Source organism: Littorina saxatilis, linkage group LG1 (assembly GCF_037325665.1).
Source record: "Littorina saxatilis isolate snail1 linkage group LG1, US_GU_Lsax_2.0, whole genome shotgun sequence".
NCBI lineage: Eukaryota > Metazoa > Mollusca > Gastropoda > Littorinimorpha > Littorinidae > Littorina > Littorina saxatilis.
This window is the reverse complement of record NC_090245.1, coordinates 35731739-35747596: the sequence shown is the minus strand read 5'-3', so window position 1 is coordinate 35747596 and position 15858 is coordinate 35731739. Positions and strand designations below refer to the sequence as shown.

The 15858-nt window shown below is 42.7% G+C and overlaps 1 protein-coding gene across 1 annotated transcript in view; it reads right to left on the bottom strand.

Moving 5' to 3' along the window:
- Positions 1 to 162: 162 nt before the first annotated feature.
- The window catches only part of LOC138968426 (small conductance calcium-activated potassium channel protein 2-like), a 17680-nt gene continuing 1984 nt past the window's right edge, over positions 163 to 15858 (bottom strand). Inside the window, exons 2-6 of the mRNA XM_070341009.1 lie at positions 8589 to 8763; positions 7183 to 7363; positions 3066 to 3197; positions 1621 to 1812; positions 163 to 907 (exon numbers count right to left, since the gene is read on the bottom strand). Of these exons, the coding sequence (XP_070197110.1) occupies positions 242 to 907; positions 1621 to 1812; positions 3066 to 3197; positions 7183 to 7363; positions 8589 to 8763 (1346 nt within the window). The 3' untranslated portion in view covers positions 163 to 241. The remainder of the gene's footprint in view (positions 908 to 1620; positions 1813 to 3065; positions 3198 to 7182; positions 7364 to 8588; positions 8764 to 15858) is intronic.

Sequence of the window (15858 nt, the reverse complement as noted above, 5' to 3'; positions counted from 1 at the left end):
TCTCTCTCTCTCTCTTTGAGTCTTTCTCTATCTCTCTGTCTCTCTGTTTCTCTGAGTCTCGCTCTCTCTCTCTCTCTCTCTCTCTCTCTCTCTCTCTCTCTCTCTCTCTCTCTCTCTCTCTCTCTCTCTCTCTCTCTCTCTCTCTCTCCCTCCCTCCCTCCCTTTCTCTCCCTCTCTCTCCGAATCTTATCACACGCACACCCAACTAAATCCACCAAAAGCCATCACACAAAGCTACACGTCATGACCTAGCCTGAGCGAGAAACTGTGTCATCTGGCTGTGCAGAGCGTCAATCTTCTGCACCATCTCTTGCTGGGCTTCCTGTGCGGCCTGCTGCCTCTTGTCCAAGGTGCTGATGAGCTGACACACCTCAGTCAGCCCGACCGATGCCTCCTCCACCTCCGCCTGCGCCGCACGCGACGACCTCATCGTCCTGATGGCAGACGTCAACCGCCATTGCAAGACCGTGCGGTCCAGAGCAGAAACGGGAATCCCCCCGCGCTTGCGCAGCCAGCAAAGCTTCACCGTGTATTTGACGACGTCCGAGGCCGCAGCCTTGAACCTGTTCCGCAGGTGCATGCGCAGGAGAAAGTTGTGCACGTAGCGCTCGCGGTGGGTCTGCTCCAGCTTGCGCGCGATGACGGCCACCAGGAGCGCCGTGGAGCACAGCCCCATCATGGCGGTGGACACGGCGATAAAGCGCCCGCAGTGCGTGTTGGGGGTGAGGTCGCCGTAGCCCACGGTGAGGAATGTGATGGCGGACAGCCACATGGCCTCAGACACGCTGGTGTTCTCCGGCATGCTGGTGTAGTACAGCTCGCACGTGCGCATGGACCAGACGGACACGGCGTACATGGTCAGGATGATGGCCGTGATCACCTCGCCTGGGTGCTTGTTCAGAGCCGCCTGCAACATGACAGCAGCGTCACTGTCTCATGCATTCATCCCAAAATAGGTAGATTGCTAACGTTCCAAAATTTAGAATTAAAAAAATAATTGTAGGTAATTGGAACGTTTAATAACTGAGGGAATAAAATGTAAATGTAACGTTTTATTTTGTCAATACTTAACGTTCCAATAACCAACAATTCTTTTTATTTTTTATTCGTCTCATGCATTGACTGATTCAAGCAACATATACTCACTAAAACACTCGGCCTTGACCTCCATTAGATTTATTTTAGTTCTTATTGCAGATGAGAGCAACATCACTGTCATAGTGACTGATTCAAGCAACAATTACACTCCCAAACACCCGGCCTAGACCTCAAATGACCATTAGATTTATTCTCAACGTCCAAAACGTTGTATATATGGTGATTACTGGACTTAGCGACATATATTCCCACAACGCCACCGCCTGGATATAGTTATAATCATGTAAGGGATCCTCCCAAAAGTTGCTTTAATTAGGATCCCCTGGTAACAAATGAGCAATCCCTGGTATCAAGCTATTTCACATGTAGTTTGTAATTGATGACAACCTGTACAAGCTTAATTAACACAATTATATTTCTGTTTTGACAATGCGTCGATCTGTAGAAAAAACACTAAAACAGTTTACATTTTCACTGACTAAGCGTCAAAACAATTTCCGAAATAAACGTCCTTCAACTGACCTTGAAGACGAAGTAGATGTTGACCTTGACGTGACTGACGGCGGTGACGCTCTGTGTGTTGGGGTCGTTGAGCAGCTGGCTGTGGACCACGATGAACTTGCCCACCAGGTACAGACGTAGCATCATGAGCACTGACAGGATGCCGTCCACACTGCCGTACGATAAACCACCAGACACGGCCAGAAACTCGGCCTGCAACAATCAGTGTTGTCATTGTCGTCAATGGTTGTTATTGACTGGGTGGCCGAGTGGTAACGCATTTGCGCTCGGAAGCGAGAGGTTGCGAGTTCGACCCTGGGTCAGGGCGTTAGCAATTTTCTCCCCCCTTTCCTAACCTAGGTGGTGGGTTCAAGTGCTAGTCTTTCGGATGAGACGAAAAACCGAGGTCCCTTCGTGTACACTACATTGGGGTGTGCACGTTAAAGATCCCACGATTGACAAAAGGGTCTTTCCTGGCAAAATTGTATCGGCATAGATAAAAATGTCCACCAAAATACCCGTGTGACTTGGAATAATAGGCCGTGAAAAGTAGGATATGCGCCGAAATGGCTGCGATCTGCTGTCCGATGTGAATGCGTGATGTATTGTGTAAAAACATTCCATCTCACACGGCATAAATAAAATCCCTGCGCCTTGAATATGTGCGCGATATAAATTGCATAATTTTTTTTTTTTAATAAAAAAATCCCTGCGCTTAGAACTGTACCCACGGAATACGCGCGATATAAGCCTCATATTGATTGATTGATTGATTGATTGATTGAGTGGTGATGAAAATCTTACTCCTGCCGCTCATCCTTGATCTTATCCTTATCACCATTCTCTTCCTCTTCCTCCTCCTCCTCCTCCTCCTCCTCCTCCTCCTCCTCCTCCTCCCTTTTCTCTTTGTCTTTCTTTTCTTTTCCTCCTCCCCTTCCTCCTCCTTTCCCCCCTCTTTCTTCTCTTTCTCCTTCTCTTCAACCTCCTCCTCCCCCTTCTCCTTCTCCCCCTCTTCCTCCTCTTTCTCCTCCTCTCAAATATCCTCACGCTCCTCTTCCTCCTCCTCATCGCCATCGTCGTCATTAGCAGCACCAAAGCGGTTTCGTATTTGCGATAAATGTAAAACCAATTGCCCCATTTTCCCATGCAGACAATAAAAGCGCTTGCATCATTACATCAATTGTGATTTGGTCTTCCAGCATTAGAGGGGGCAGCAGAGTCTTCATCATTATGTCGTCTCGATCCCTCTCTCAGACCCCCATCCCCCAATTCAACCTCTATTACACCTCTCCCTCTTTCTCCTCCTCCTCTTTCATTTCTATTTAAGTTCCGCCTTCTCGTTCTCTCTCCCTCTCTATATTCGTTATCATCACACAAAGCAGTGTCAGTCGCATCAATCACTGAGTCAATTGTAGAGTGCACAAACTATTCTGAGAAAAAAATAGTTTAAGAAATGTGACATTTACCTGAACGTTGCCCGGAAACGGATGGACAGCACAGATAGCTAGTTCCGCAACCAGGCTGAGCCAGGTAGACAGTGGGGTCACAGCAAACGGGTCGTCCACCCGACCGTCAAACATCCTCAGCTCGATACCCGCCTGCACACCAACGAATGTACAAAGTAGTGGCTCCCTTTTTCCTTTACAGACAAGGATAAGGATTAGATTCATATAGTCCTGTGAGATTACACTCATGAAAATTCGGGCTGCTTTCTCCCTGGGGCTACTGTGGCGCTACCCTTTTCTTTTCCTGCATGCGTGTATATGTTACAGGCATTAAGTGAAACCAGGCATTACGCGTAATGCCTAAAATGTTCAGGCATTACGCGTAATGCCTGTGAACACTAGGCATTACACGTAATGCCTAAAAATACCAGGCATTACACGTAATGCCTGAAAATCATTGCCAGGCATTACACGTAATGCCTGAAACCTGTTGGTTTAAACACAATTTTATTCAAAATGCATGACATGAAACAATTGACAAAAATGCAGCTAGGACACGAACTCAAGCAGGTGCTTATTTGACGTGACCATAACAATGCTAAGTTACACAAGTTTTCATGATGGTGGACAACACTATTATTAACCAGAAGAACAAAATGTAGGAGGGGGGTATATGTAATTGATGCAACAACATTGAGAGGCGGGTTTACGCTCTCCTGCACACAAACATACACAATACCAGTACGTGGGCTAATCCTTCAAGTTAGTCGACCAGATTCAGCAATAAAGGATTGGACCGACTCGAAAATCAATGTATTTATGCGAAATGAATGTTGCTCGCTGCCTCTTAATAATGTTTCCACGTGTCTAAAATTGGCAGGCAGTGAGTTAATTGTGGACATACGAGCATTTTCAAACAACGTGCAGTATAACAAGTAATGTTCAGCTGTTTCGTTCCGGTTACCGCACGCACACTGTGGGTTATCTTTTAAATGGCGTTTGCATAAATCGGAATTAAGGTTACTCATGTTTAAACGCATTCTGCTGTGTTGTATTTCTACCTGTCTTTTTCCAAAATAATAATAAACTGGCACATAATGATGAGGACTTTGTAAATAATGCTTAAACTCGCTAATTGAGTTTGTGGTTTTAACCACATCAGGCAGATCATTCCATAAAATTGTAGTCGAAGGAACGAAGGATGTTCGGAAGATTTCTGTCCTGTGAGCTGGTACAAATCTGTCAAGTGGTCGTCTTCTGTGATAAGGATTTAAGGATGAAACTAGTGGTGGCAAAAGGTCAACTAAATATAGGGGACATTTACCATGAACCATTTTATGATATAATATCAATTTATGTTGTCTTCGGCGTTCCTTTAGACTACAAAATCCGCTTTCTTTGTAAATCTTACCATGACTAGTTCTCCGCACACCGCCAATTATAATACGTAAAGCTTTAAACCTGAAACCTGTTACAGGCATTAAGTGAAACCAGGCATTACGTGTAATGCCTGAATATCGTTTGATAGAATAGGTCGAACAACAACACCTTTGACTCTCGCTTGTTTCTTCTTCTTCTGACACTCTGCGCACAAAGATTTGTAAAGTGGGGTTCACGTAGGACAGGGTCCAGATTGAATTCATCTTCCTAAAACAACAACACCATGTCAATGTACCCGAGCGCTACATTCAAACTACTAAAGATCGTGAACAACTTACGTCGAATAATAATAACAAATCTCCCTTATGAGAAAAAAAACCCGTTTACACAGTGTTTCTCAAGCGAACATTAAGTAATAATTTGATATCGTAGCTTTCAACAGTCCCGGGTATGTGAAATAACACAACGCAATTTTCTTATTAGCTGTTTTTGTTCCAGCAAGAACAGTCAGTGTACTAAGCCTTTTTTGTTACCTCCCTTTGATATTATAATTATGTGTCAATTTTGTTTGTTTGTTTGTTTGCTTAACGCCCAGCCGACCACGAAAGGCCATATCAGGGCGTTGCTGCTTTGACATATAACGTGCGCCACACACAAGACAGAAGTCGCAGCACAATCTTCATGTCTCACCCAGTCACATTATTCTGACACCGGACCAACCAGTCCTAGCACTAACCCCATAATGCCAGACGCCAGGCGGAGCAGCCACTAGATTGCCAATTTTAAAGTCTTAGGTATGACCCGGCCGGGGTTCGAACCCACGACCTCCCGATCACGGGGCGGACGCCTTACCACTAGGCCAACCGTGCCGGTATGTGTCAATTACTCTATCAGAGACAGCATTGGAGATAACCCGGTTTCAGTATTGTTTCACGATAGACGTAGAGCTGAATACCAACACTCAAATCTGTTTTTGACAAACACCACACATCACTTACTTTCCCAAGAGATGATACTCATGACGTGACTTTGTCGTTTTCTGGAAGGCAGCTTTTACTTCTTCGATTGTTCTGAAGTACACAGCTTTCGGAAGCAACTTTCTGCCGTCCTTTTCATAATGTTCAAACAAACGTCGAGTAAACAATTGTTCTTTTTCATTATCCTCCATGGTGACGAATAAGCAACTGGTGAAAACTCGACTGGAAATATTGGACCTCGGCTTTTCATTGTGACATGTACTCACACTTACGTGAAATTCAAACTGTGGTGAACACTATGTCAGAAATACATTATTTTGCATTGCGAACCATCACTCATACCCCCCGCGGGTTAGGGGGAGTCCCATATTGGTTGGGACTAGAAAGAATTTACCCGATGCTACCCAGCATGTCGTAAGAGGCGACTAACGGTTCTGTTTCTTCTCTTCTTTTGTCTTATTTCTGCCTTACCAGTCCTTTCACCTATATTTCCTTCCAAGAAAACTCTCCCTACTATTCCCTGCAGTTTTCCAATTCTTTTCTTGTTGTCTTATTTCTACCTGACTGGATCCATCACCTTTATTTCACTTACCAAAAGTCTTCTTTTCCACATCCTTATTTCTCTGCACCCCGCATGTCGTATGAGGCGACTAACGGATTCTGTTTCTCCTTTAACCCTTGTTAAGTGGTTCTTGTATAGAATATAGTCAATGTTTGTAAAGATTTTAGTCAAGCAGTATGTAAGAAATGTTTAGTCCTTTGTACTGGAAACTTGCATTCTCCCAGTAAGGTCATATATTGTACTACGTTGCAAGCCCCTGGAGCAATTTTTTGATTAGTGCTTTTGTGAACAAGAAACACTTAACAAGTGGCTCTATCCCATCTCCCCCCTTTCCCCTATCCCATCTCCCCCTTTCCCTCGTCGCGATATAACCTTCGTGGTTGAAAACGACGTTAAACACCAAATAAAGAAAGAAACCATCACTCATAATCGCAAAATAAAATGTGCATTCATTTCAAAGCTCACTTGATTGAATGTTAGTTACTATGTTCACACCATGACATTTTGTCAACACTTTGTCCTTAAAAAATGTTTTCACTGTCATCCAAGAGGTAATGTGTATTGCCTAAATTGCTTCAGGCAATAAGCGTAATTTTGAGAGTCAAATTTCAGGCATTACGTGTAATGCCTGGTATTTTTAGGCATTACGTGTAATGCCTAGTGGTCACAGGCATTACGCGTAATGCCTGAACATTTTAGGCATTACGCGTAATGCCTGGTTTCACTTAATGCCTGTAACATATACATGTTTTCAAGCCCTGAGACTTTCGCTGTGAACTTGGGTTCTTTATCGTGCGCATGCGTGCCCACGGAGGTGTTCGGACACCAAGGAGAGTCTGCACAAACTTGACTCTGAGAAATGAATCCCTCGCCGAACGTGGGAAGCGAACCCACGCCGATAGCGACAACTGGTTTTGAAGCCAGCGCCGCTACCGACTGAGCTATTTCCCCGTATTTATGGGGAAACAAGGTCTTAATCATGATCTTGTCTCTCTCCCTCTCACCGACACACCTTGATCTCAATCTGTGGAACGCTGGAACATACTCGCACTGCAGAAATGTAGGACTAGTTCAACGACAAAGAAAAGTAAAATCTGTGCAATATTTAACCGTTTACCTAGAGATTGCAATGAGCAGAAGAGCAACAGACATTGCGTGATATAAGCTAGAAATATTGTGATTAAATCGGTTGCTGGAAAATGTGTGATAAAATATCTACCCGGTAGTAGAGGCAGATGGCGAGAAGCAAAACTGCAGTGCTGACTGTAATGGCCAGTTTGATGACGAAGGATCCGGCCGTGTCTTTCTCCGAGCGGTCAGCGTAGAACAGCTCGTTCTCAATCATCATCAATAGGATCCCCGTCATCGCCATCACGAACTCCACGTTCACCAGCCATCGTCTGAAAATGGACAAACATGTAAAAGAAAATGAGTGAATATAACTATTATATAAAAATCAGTAAATATAAATGTAAAAGAAAATGAGTAAATGAGTATATAATACCCAAAACAGACAGTCTGCCAACATTCCATCCATAATCCAGAATAATTTATCTCATAATTATTTGTGTGTCGGTCCATTATAAAGGGGCGGGTAAGGGGGGGGGGGTAGGGGGGTGGTTACAGGGGTTCCGGACCCCCCCTCCCCCCCAGCTGCCCCCCCTCCCAAACAAAAAAATCTGTCTGTGAAAAAACAACATTTCTTTAAAAGAAATAATGAGTGACTGCTGACACCAGTTCATCATGTTTAAAATCAAGGATAAGCCACACATTGTTTATAAAATAGCTACAATTCTTCAGCTTCAGGGGCGTTTCGCCCTGTACCCCACCAGGCTGAAACACCACCCCTCTGGCTTAACTGCTCCGCCCCTGAAGACCATTGAATCGATGTCCCTGTGAATGCCTTGTATTGTCAAAATTGTACGTCCCAATAACTTACATTTCTTTTTTTCTTTGATTCTGGAGAATACTTATGTTAGGAATTGCAATTGCTGTGATTCTAATCTCCTCTCGTCAGCAGCCGACGTTCCTGGCCCGTGCTGGCTTTGTACATCTGTTGTCTTGGTGCCCAATCCCCCCTCCCCCCCCCTCCTCCTCCCCTTCTTCGTTCCCCTTCTCCTACTTTGGTACTTTCGTCATTCTCTTTGACATTCACCATTCGTTTTAACCAGTTGACTGACATCACTAAAATTACTATAATGATTCTTCACTGTCATTTCAATTAAGTTTAACCACAGACATAGATAGAACTTAATTTTATGTTATTGTTTATTTTTATTTCATTTTATTTTTGGTCTGTGTCTGTGTGTGTGTGTGTGGGCCGTGGGGGGGGGGGGGGGGGGGGGCGGTTCTACATTTACCTCTAAACTGCGATGATTAGTTCCATCAGATTTTGCTCATCCTTTTTCCGGGTCAGTGTTTTTGAACCTTTCTACGGATGTTTGTGTATGCATACATATTTGTTTGCATGATCATCATACTATGTAGGCCTAACAGCTTTTTACTGGGAATACGGATCGAGCACCGAGTCTACAGACTCTACACTGTATCAAATTAAAATACAGGTACATAACACATACACTACATTTCAGAAAGTATCAAACGTAAAACAAAAATGACTGTTACCTTCTTTTTATAAGCTGTTTGCGTAACTGTAGCCTCGCTCCCAGAGTTCTGTCACGTGGTTTGATGACAGTTCCATTGTTCCCGTTGTCCAAGGTCATGTATTGCCTGACCTTTTTACCCTCTGGAACCAGAGGTTGTGTCAGGTTCTCCTGGGTCGGCGTTTCGTCATTGCGGTCTGAAATTTTAAACGTGGAAATCGTAAATTGGGATGCATACGTGGACACACAAACCAAATCAAACAGAATGAAGTGGAAATTCAAGTTACATTCCTTCTCATGTAAGCAATAACGTTCACCACCACAGATCTATCCATTTTTAAAAAAAGATATATTTTAGAGCATACCGATTCGACTTGAACACACACTAAAAATCAACAGCTATAGCTGCTTCCTGTGCAGAGCCGGCGGGATTTTTGCCGTCACGCAGAAATCGTTTTGCAGATTGACATGGATGTGATTTAGGAACTTAATCGCACCCAAAAATTCAACTCTCCACAGAAAATATTCAGGCAGTTGATTATAGAATGTGTCCAAGTGAATAGATGCTCTTAGTCCTTGTAAAGCATGTACATATCTGTGGTGGTGAACGTGATCCTCAGTGTTCGCGGGAAGGACGATTATGTTAGGTTTAGTCCCTTTGTGTCCTTGCTTAGAATTCTGGAAATTATGATTAGGGTGGTTGGGCAATAAGCTTGGTTTAAACCGAAAACTGTCCATGCGACAGGGTAGAGATCGAACGACGTGAAACAAACAAACATGAATACATACAAACAAACAACCAAACAACAAACGAACAAACGAACAAACGAAAAAACAAACAAGTCGCGTAAGGCGAAAATACAACATTTAGTCAAGCTGTGGAACTCACAGAATGAAACTGAACGTAGTCCGCCGCTAGGGCAAAAGGCAGTGAAAGTGACGAGCCTGTTTGGCGCGGTAGCGGTTGCGCTGTGCTTCATAGCACGCTTTACTGTACCTCTCTTCGTTTTAACGTTCTGAGCGTGTTTTTAATCCAAACATATCATATCTATATGTTTTTAGAATCAGGAACCAACAAGGAATAAGATGAAACCGATTTTAAAACGATTTCGGAAATTTAATTTTAATCATAATTTTTATATTTTTAATTTTCAGAGCTTGTTTTTAATCCGAATATAACATATTTATATGTTTTTGGAATCAGAACATGATGAAGAATAAAATAAAAGTAATTTTGGATCGTTTTATGAAAAAATATTTTTAATTACAATTTTCAGATTTTTAATGACCAAAGTCATGAATTAATTTGTAAGCCTCCATGCTGAAATGCAATACCGAAGTCCGGCCTTTGTCGAAGATTGCTTGGCCAAAATTTCAATCAATTTGATTGAAAATTGAGGGTGTGACAGTGCCGCCTCAACTTTTACAAAAAGCCGGATATGACGTCATAAAATACATTTATCGAAAAAATGAAAAAAAATATCTAGGGATATCATACCCAGGAACTCTCATGTAAAATTTCATAAAGATCGGTCCAGTAGTTTACTCTGAATCGCTCTACACACACACACGCACAGACACACACACACACACACACACACACACACACACACACAAACACACAAACACACACACACACATACACCACGACCCTCGTCTCGATTCCCCCTCTATGTTTAAACATTTAGTCAAAACTTGCATTGACTAAATGTAAAAAGGAGAGACGAATCTTTGGGTGCTGTTGCACTTCTGATCGGAATTTGGCAAGAGCACGATTATATGGGGCAGGCAGCTACAGCGTCCTTTGGCTCATTACCTGCATCTAATGCATGAACACATCCGCATTACGCGCAAGGCCACACATACACCAGATAGACAGACAGAGAGACAGACAGACAGACAGACCGACCGACCGACAGACCGACAGACAGACAGACAGCCAACGGAGAGTCAGGAACGCTGACATACAGACAGACAGACAGACAGACAGACAGACAGACAGACAGATAGACGGACAGACAGACAGACAGGCCGGTTTGGATAACTTTTTATTCGTGTCCTGCCATTACATAACGGGATCTTCATCTGATTATAGAGCTATCTATAGCTCCTCGAGAATATTTTCTTCGTTCAAAGAGCCAGACCAAAATGAACCTAAGATGACATAAAACCCCTGTCTTCCCTGAAATGTTCAGGGAATATAACAATTTCTTGATTCTATTGTAACCTCTAATATGTTCACTGTCAGAGAGAGAAAGAGAGAGAGAGAGAGAGAGAGAGAGAGAGAGAGAGAGAGAGAGAGAGAGAGAGAGAGAGAGAGAGAGAGAGAAAGAGCACCCATTGCACCTCGGTTCGACCGAAGCTAAGTTAAGAATAAATTCCTGTTGTGCTGCGGGATAAAGTATTCCCTCATACCTCGGAGATATACCTTCATTCGCTCGCAGCGACGTCACGTGACATATTAGATGGTGGAAAGAATGCTGTCGCTTATCGGCACTGGGTGCAGTGCCTTTGTAGTGCACTTGCACTAGAACGGCACTGGGTCCAGTACCCGCTCCGGCGTCGAAGCATTTTCCACTAAAAAGTGCACAAAATTTGACCTATTTCGTCGCCTATAGGGGACGGAAAGAATGTCATTTCAATGGTGTGATAACACTCTTTCCGTCACGTGACGTCGCTGCGAGCGAGTGAAGGTATATCTCCGAGGTATGAGGGAATACTTTAACCCGCTGCACAACAGGAATTTATTCTTAACTTAGCTTCGGTCGAACCGAGGTGCAATACCTCGGCGAAAGAGAGAGAGAGAGAGAGAGAGAGAGAGAGAGAGAGAGAGAGAGAGAGAGAGAGAGAGAGAGAGAGAGAGAGAGAGAGAGAGAAAGAGAGAGAGATTGGTCGCTTACAAAAGAGCAGTAACAACAAACCTTTTGAAGTGTACCTTTTTTTCGGCGATATACTTTCTTTCCTTGTGAGTTTATCAAGAATCTCCATCACAATCGACGACACACAACACACTGACTTTCTGACTTGACCATCATTGTATTTCTATCGTTTACGTATATACTTTGTAGTCATCAAGTCCCAACAAAAGTAACAAAATAAACAATGAAATAAATACGCATACGGCTTTCTCAAATATTATTTGAAGGTAAATTGTCAACACTGACAATGAAACGACTACTCAAAAGGAAAACAAAGTACTTACAAATACTACACATACGGATTTTCCAAAAATTCGTTGAAGTCAATAAGTCACAATAACAATGCAGCAAACTCTCAAAAGCAAAAAAAGAAGCATTCAAAAATGTTACACATCCAGTAAATGTCCTTTAGCTCGTGTATTGAAAAAGGAGTATCTACGTTACAATTTCAACTAAAAAGAAAGTTTGACACACTGCATATAGGGTCGCACTATGAAACTCTTCTTGTATGCACAGCATTGACGTCGAGACTTGGGATGTATGGATCTGTACCTAGCTGTAAACTTAACAGGTTAATCAATGAAACAAAATCTGTCACCCTCTTCGTTGTGTGCGTTGGGGAAGTACTGATCGAGAGACTGTAACGGTCCTATCACAAACATCTGCCATGCGTTGCTCAGAATCACAATGGCCCGCTCAGAGAAAAGTCGCTATGGATTGGTCTATGCAACGGGCTCACAACGAGGCAAATCGCTTCACGATGGCGACGAAGAAATCACGATTGCTGCGAGACTACTTCTTAAACTAGTAGACGATTCGGTCAGTGAAATCGTCAGAGAGAATGTAGTTATGATGGGAAATTTAGCTGGGGTAGTCCCTGAACCTTGAAAAGCGGTGGATCCCTCGGGTCACGTCGAAAACCACGCCGAGAAGATCGAAACACGCTACACGGCATCGCAGTGTAAACACCGCCGCCATCTTGGATAACGCGGCGGGCGGTGGGCGAGCAAATATATACCAAAGCCGCTCGCCGAGTGCTTCGCGAGCGCTTTCCTGCACTGCCCTAAGAAACGGCTTTTTGTCATTCGCACTGCGAGCGACCCGTGGCGAACCGCTCTGGGCAACTCGTCTCAGGACTCGTGCGTATATATATACATCATGCACACCTTCTGTTTTTAATTTTAACCCCGAGAATTTGACCAATTTGCACCTTAGCCTGGGTTTTGGTTGATGAGCGATCTTGACTGATTGTAGTCAGTGATTCTGCTCTGCAAACAGATCTACCTCATTCGCCCCCCCCCCCCTCCCCCCTCCCACCCCTCCCCCTCCCCCCCCCCCCACCTCAACACGGCTCACACCAAATCGTTTCTTTGTCTGTTTGTTTAATTTCTGATCAAGCAAAAAGAGAAGAAAGGAATAGTCAAGTATAGAAAGTTATAGCAGTACTTACAAGCAATAAAAGAATGTGTCTTTATGTGTAACGAAGTATACCAAACCCTCTCATTACATGCCCTAGGTAATCGACGGAAAATTCATTAAATATATATAGCTATATCAAACGGACATTTTAAGTAAAATTAAAAGCTTACCGGCAAATACAGAACAAAGCATATCCTGATCACGATGTTGGCTTTTACTTATTTTCAAAACAATCTGTCATTTGCAAAACACGCAATAGAGCTAGCTAAGAACTGTACTGAACTAATTCATACACATTTTTAAAAAAGCCGGACATAAACCACTAGCAGCCACAGGCACGTGACAACACAACATTCTCAATTATTTCTCATCTCTCAAAACAATGAGTAGTACAAAAATCATGAGACGAACAAAGCATATTAACAAGAACGGCCTTAACATCATTTCCAGACAAAAATCCTGCTGTTTTTTTTTAACTCTAATCCAGCGTTAAGAAGAGAATCAAAAATTAAGCCTCGAAACTTCGAGAAATCTTCTAATAATCTAAAATATTTGTCATCGTCGTGTGCTAGTGGTTCCAGGCTATTGACCTTAACTGGAACAGTTGCAAAGGAGTGCTTAAGATAGTATCTTGGCGTGACTTGACTAATGATTATCCCACGGGTTGCACCTGATTCTTTGTCAGGTGATGGTTTGTCAGCATTTTGCACTGCATTCGTTTAATTTAAAGTCTAAAGTTATTCAGGTAGAAGAAAAGAGGTACATTGTAGGCGCAGTAGGTCAACACCATAGCCGGACAGGGAACTTGACCCCTAAAAGATGACTGATTTCAATAAACAAACAAAAAACACGCACACACGCACAAAGAGCGTATATATAGTTATAGTGCAGAAATATCCGGACTGGATTAGTTGTTGGACACAAACAAACAAATACAATCGATTCTTGTTCTGATTGAACCCCGACTATGATAGGATGATTATGCATGCAGTATTATCTTCTTTTTTTCTTCTCTTTTTTTTTTATCCAACAAATTTAATTTGTAATTTGCTGCACTGTTACCATGGCTATGATAGGATGATTATGCATGCAGTATTTTATTCCTTTTTTTTTTTTTACACAACCAATTTAATCTGTAATTTGCTGCACTGTTACCGTGTGGTATTTCTAGATGATTTCATTGCTGTCTTTTTTCAGGGGTCAAGTCTAGTGATTTGTCACAGTCTGAAACGGGACCTCCTGCGCCCGTTGTATTCCTTAATTTCTGTATCTGTTTGTTTGTTTGTATGTTTGTTTATTTGTTTGTTTGTTTGTTTGAAAGTTTGTATGTGTTTGTATGTATGTATGTATGTATGTATGTATGTATGTATGTATGTATGTATGTATGTATGTATGTATGTATGTATGTATGTATGTATGTATGTATGTATGTATGTATGTATGTATGTTTGCTTGTTTATTTGTTTATTTGTTTGTTTGTTTGTTGTTTTTTCTGGTATTTTTCGTATGCTGCTTGTTTGTTAGTTAGTTTGTTTGTTTGTTTGAATTTTCTGAGAGCTCTTTCGTGACAAGCAGAAGCAAGTTAACACTGCCCACCGGCGTTGCAGGTTAAAGGGAAACGTATTTCAGGCACCCGACGTGCTAGTTTCACATTACAATTTTGGTATAGAGTTTTTTCTGGTGAGAAAACCATCTCACTGACGAGATTGCATGCTTTGTGTGTGTAGCTAAAAAATAAACAACAAAACTCGGGGCAGAGAGTACTTATATTTTTTAATCTTCAAATTTAGAAGAAAAAAAGCTGGTGCATAAAAGACATGTGAATGCAAACTGATCAAAAACAACGCTCAAATGACATGGAAACCGCACGCCAGTCTCTCTGCGTGAGTGAGTGAGTGAGCCTGAGTGAGTGAGTGAGAGAGAGAGAGAGAGAGAGAGAGAGAGAGAGAGAGAGAGAGTGTTTGTGTGTGTGTGTGTATGTGTGTATGTGCGTGCGTGCGTGCGTGCGTGTGTGTGTGCACGCGCGCGCGTGTGAGATCTGCTGTTTGAGAGTGCGTGTGCATACGCGAGTAGGGATTGTTGTAGAGTATGCTGGTGCGTGGGGTGTTTTAGGATTGTGGAACACGTGTGTTTGCGTGCGTGCGTGTGTGTGTGCGCGCGCGCGCGTGTGAGATCTGCTGTTTGAGAGTGCGTGTGCATACGCGCGTAGCGATTGTTGTAGAGTATGCTGGTGCGTAGGGTGTTTTAAGATTGTGACAAACTAACGGTGCTATGTTAAATACTCGAACAATTCCATTGCCACATTTACCCTCTCTGGATTACTTGCACATGTCTAAACACACAAACCACAAAACCATTAAGCTTTTTTTTTCTCTCACTTTTTACACTTACAGCAGCGTTCACTCTTTGACGCTAAAAACGGACAGACACAGCTGTTAACACACAAAATGTGCTGTATAAAACAGCTGATAGGCCTACTGTAATCGAGCGTCCCCCCCCCCCCCCCAACAAAAAAACTTTAAAAAAATATATATGTGTGCATTCCCTATTTAAATATGGACCACCTTCAACAAATAGAAGAAAAGAAAAGATTATTTTTTTGTTTTTGTTTTTTTTTTGGGGGGGGGGGATTAAGTTATGCTACAGAGTACCTCACGGGTTTTAAATGGAGGAGGATATACGTTGTATTCCAGTGTAACATATCCATCCGTAAGCCATTTCGCATTGACCGACACCCCAGCTGTCGCGGTGAACATCAAGATCGAACTCCCCTGGCGGGCTTTTGTGACACAGAGTCAGAAGTAACTGTAGGAATGCAACGTCCTTTGTCACGGTGGCAACAGAAGGCCATTCGACTGTTTAACGATTGTGGTACAGTAAACAGTGGAATCAACGTTTTAAGACGTCCGGATTTAGGACTTTTTCTTTTTAAGACCAAGATTTAAAAAATTGTCT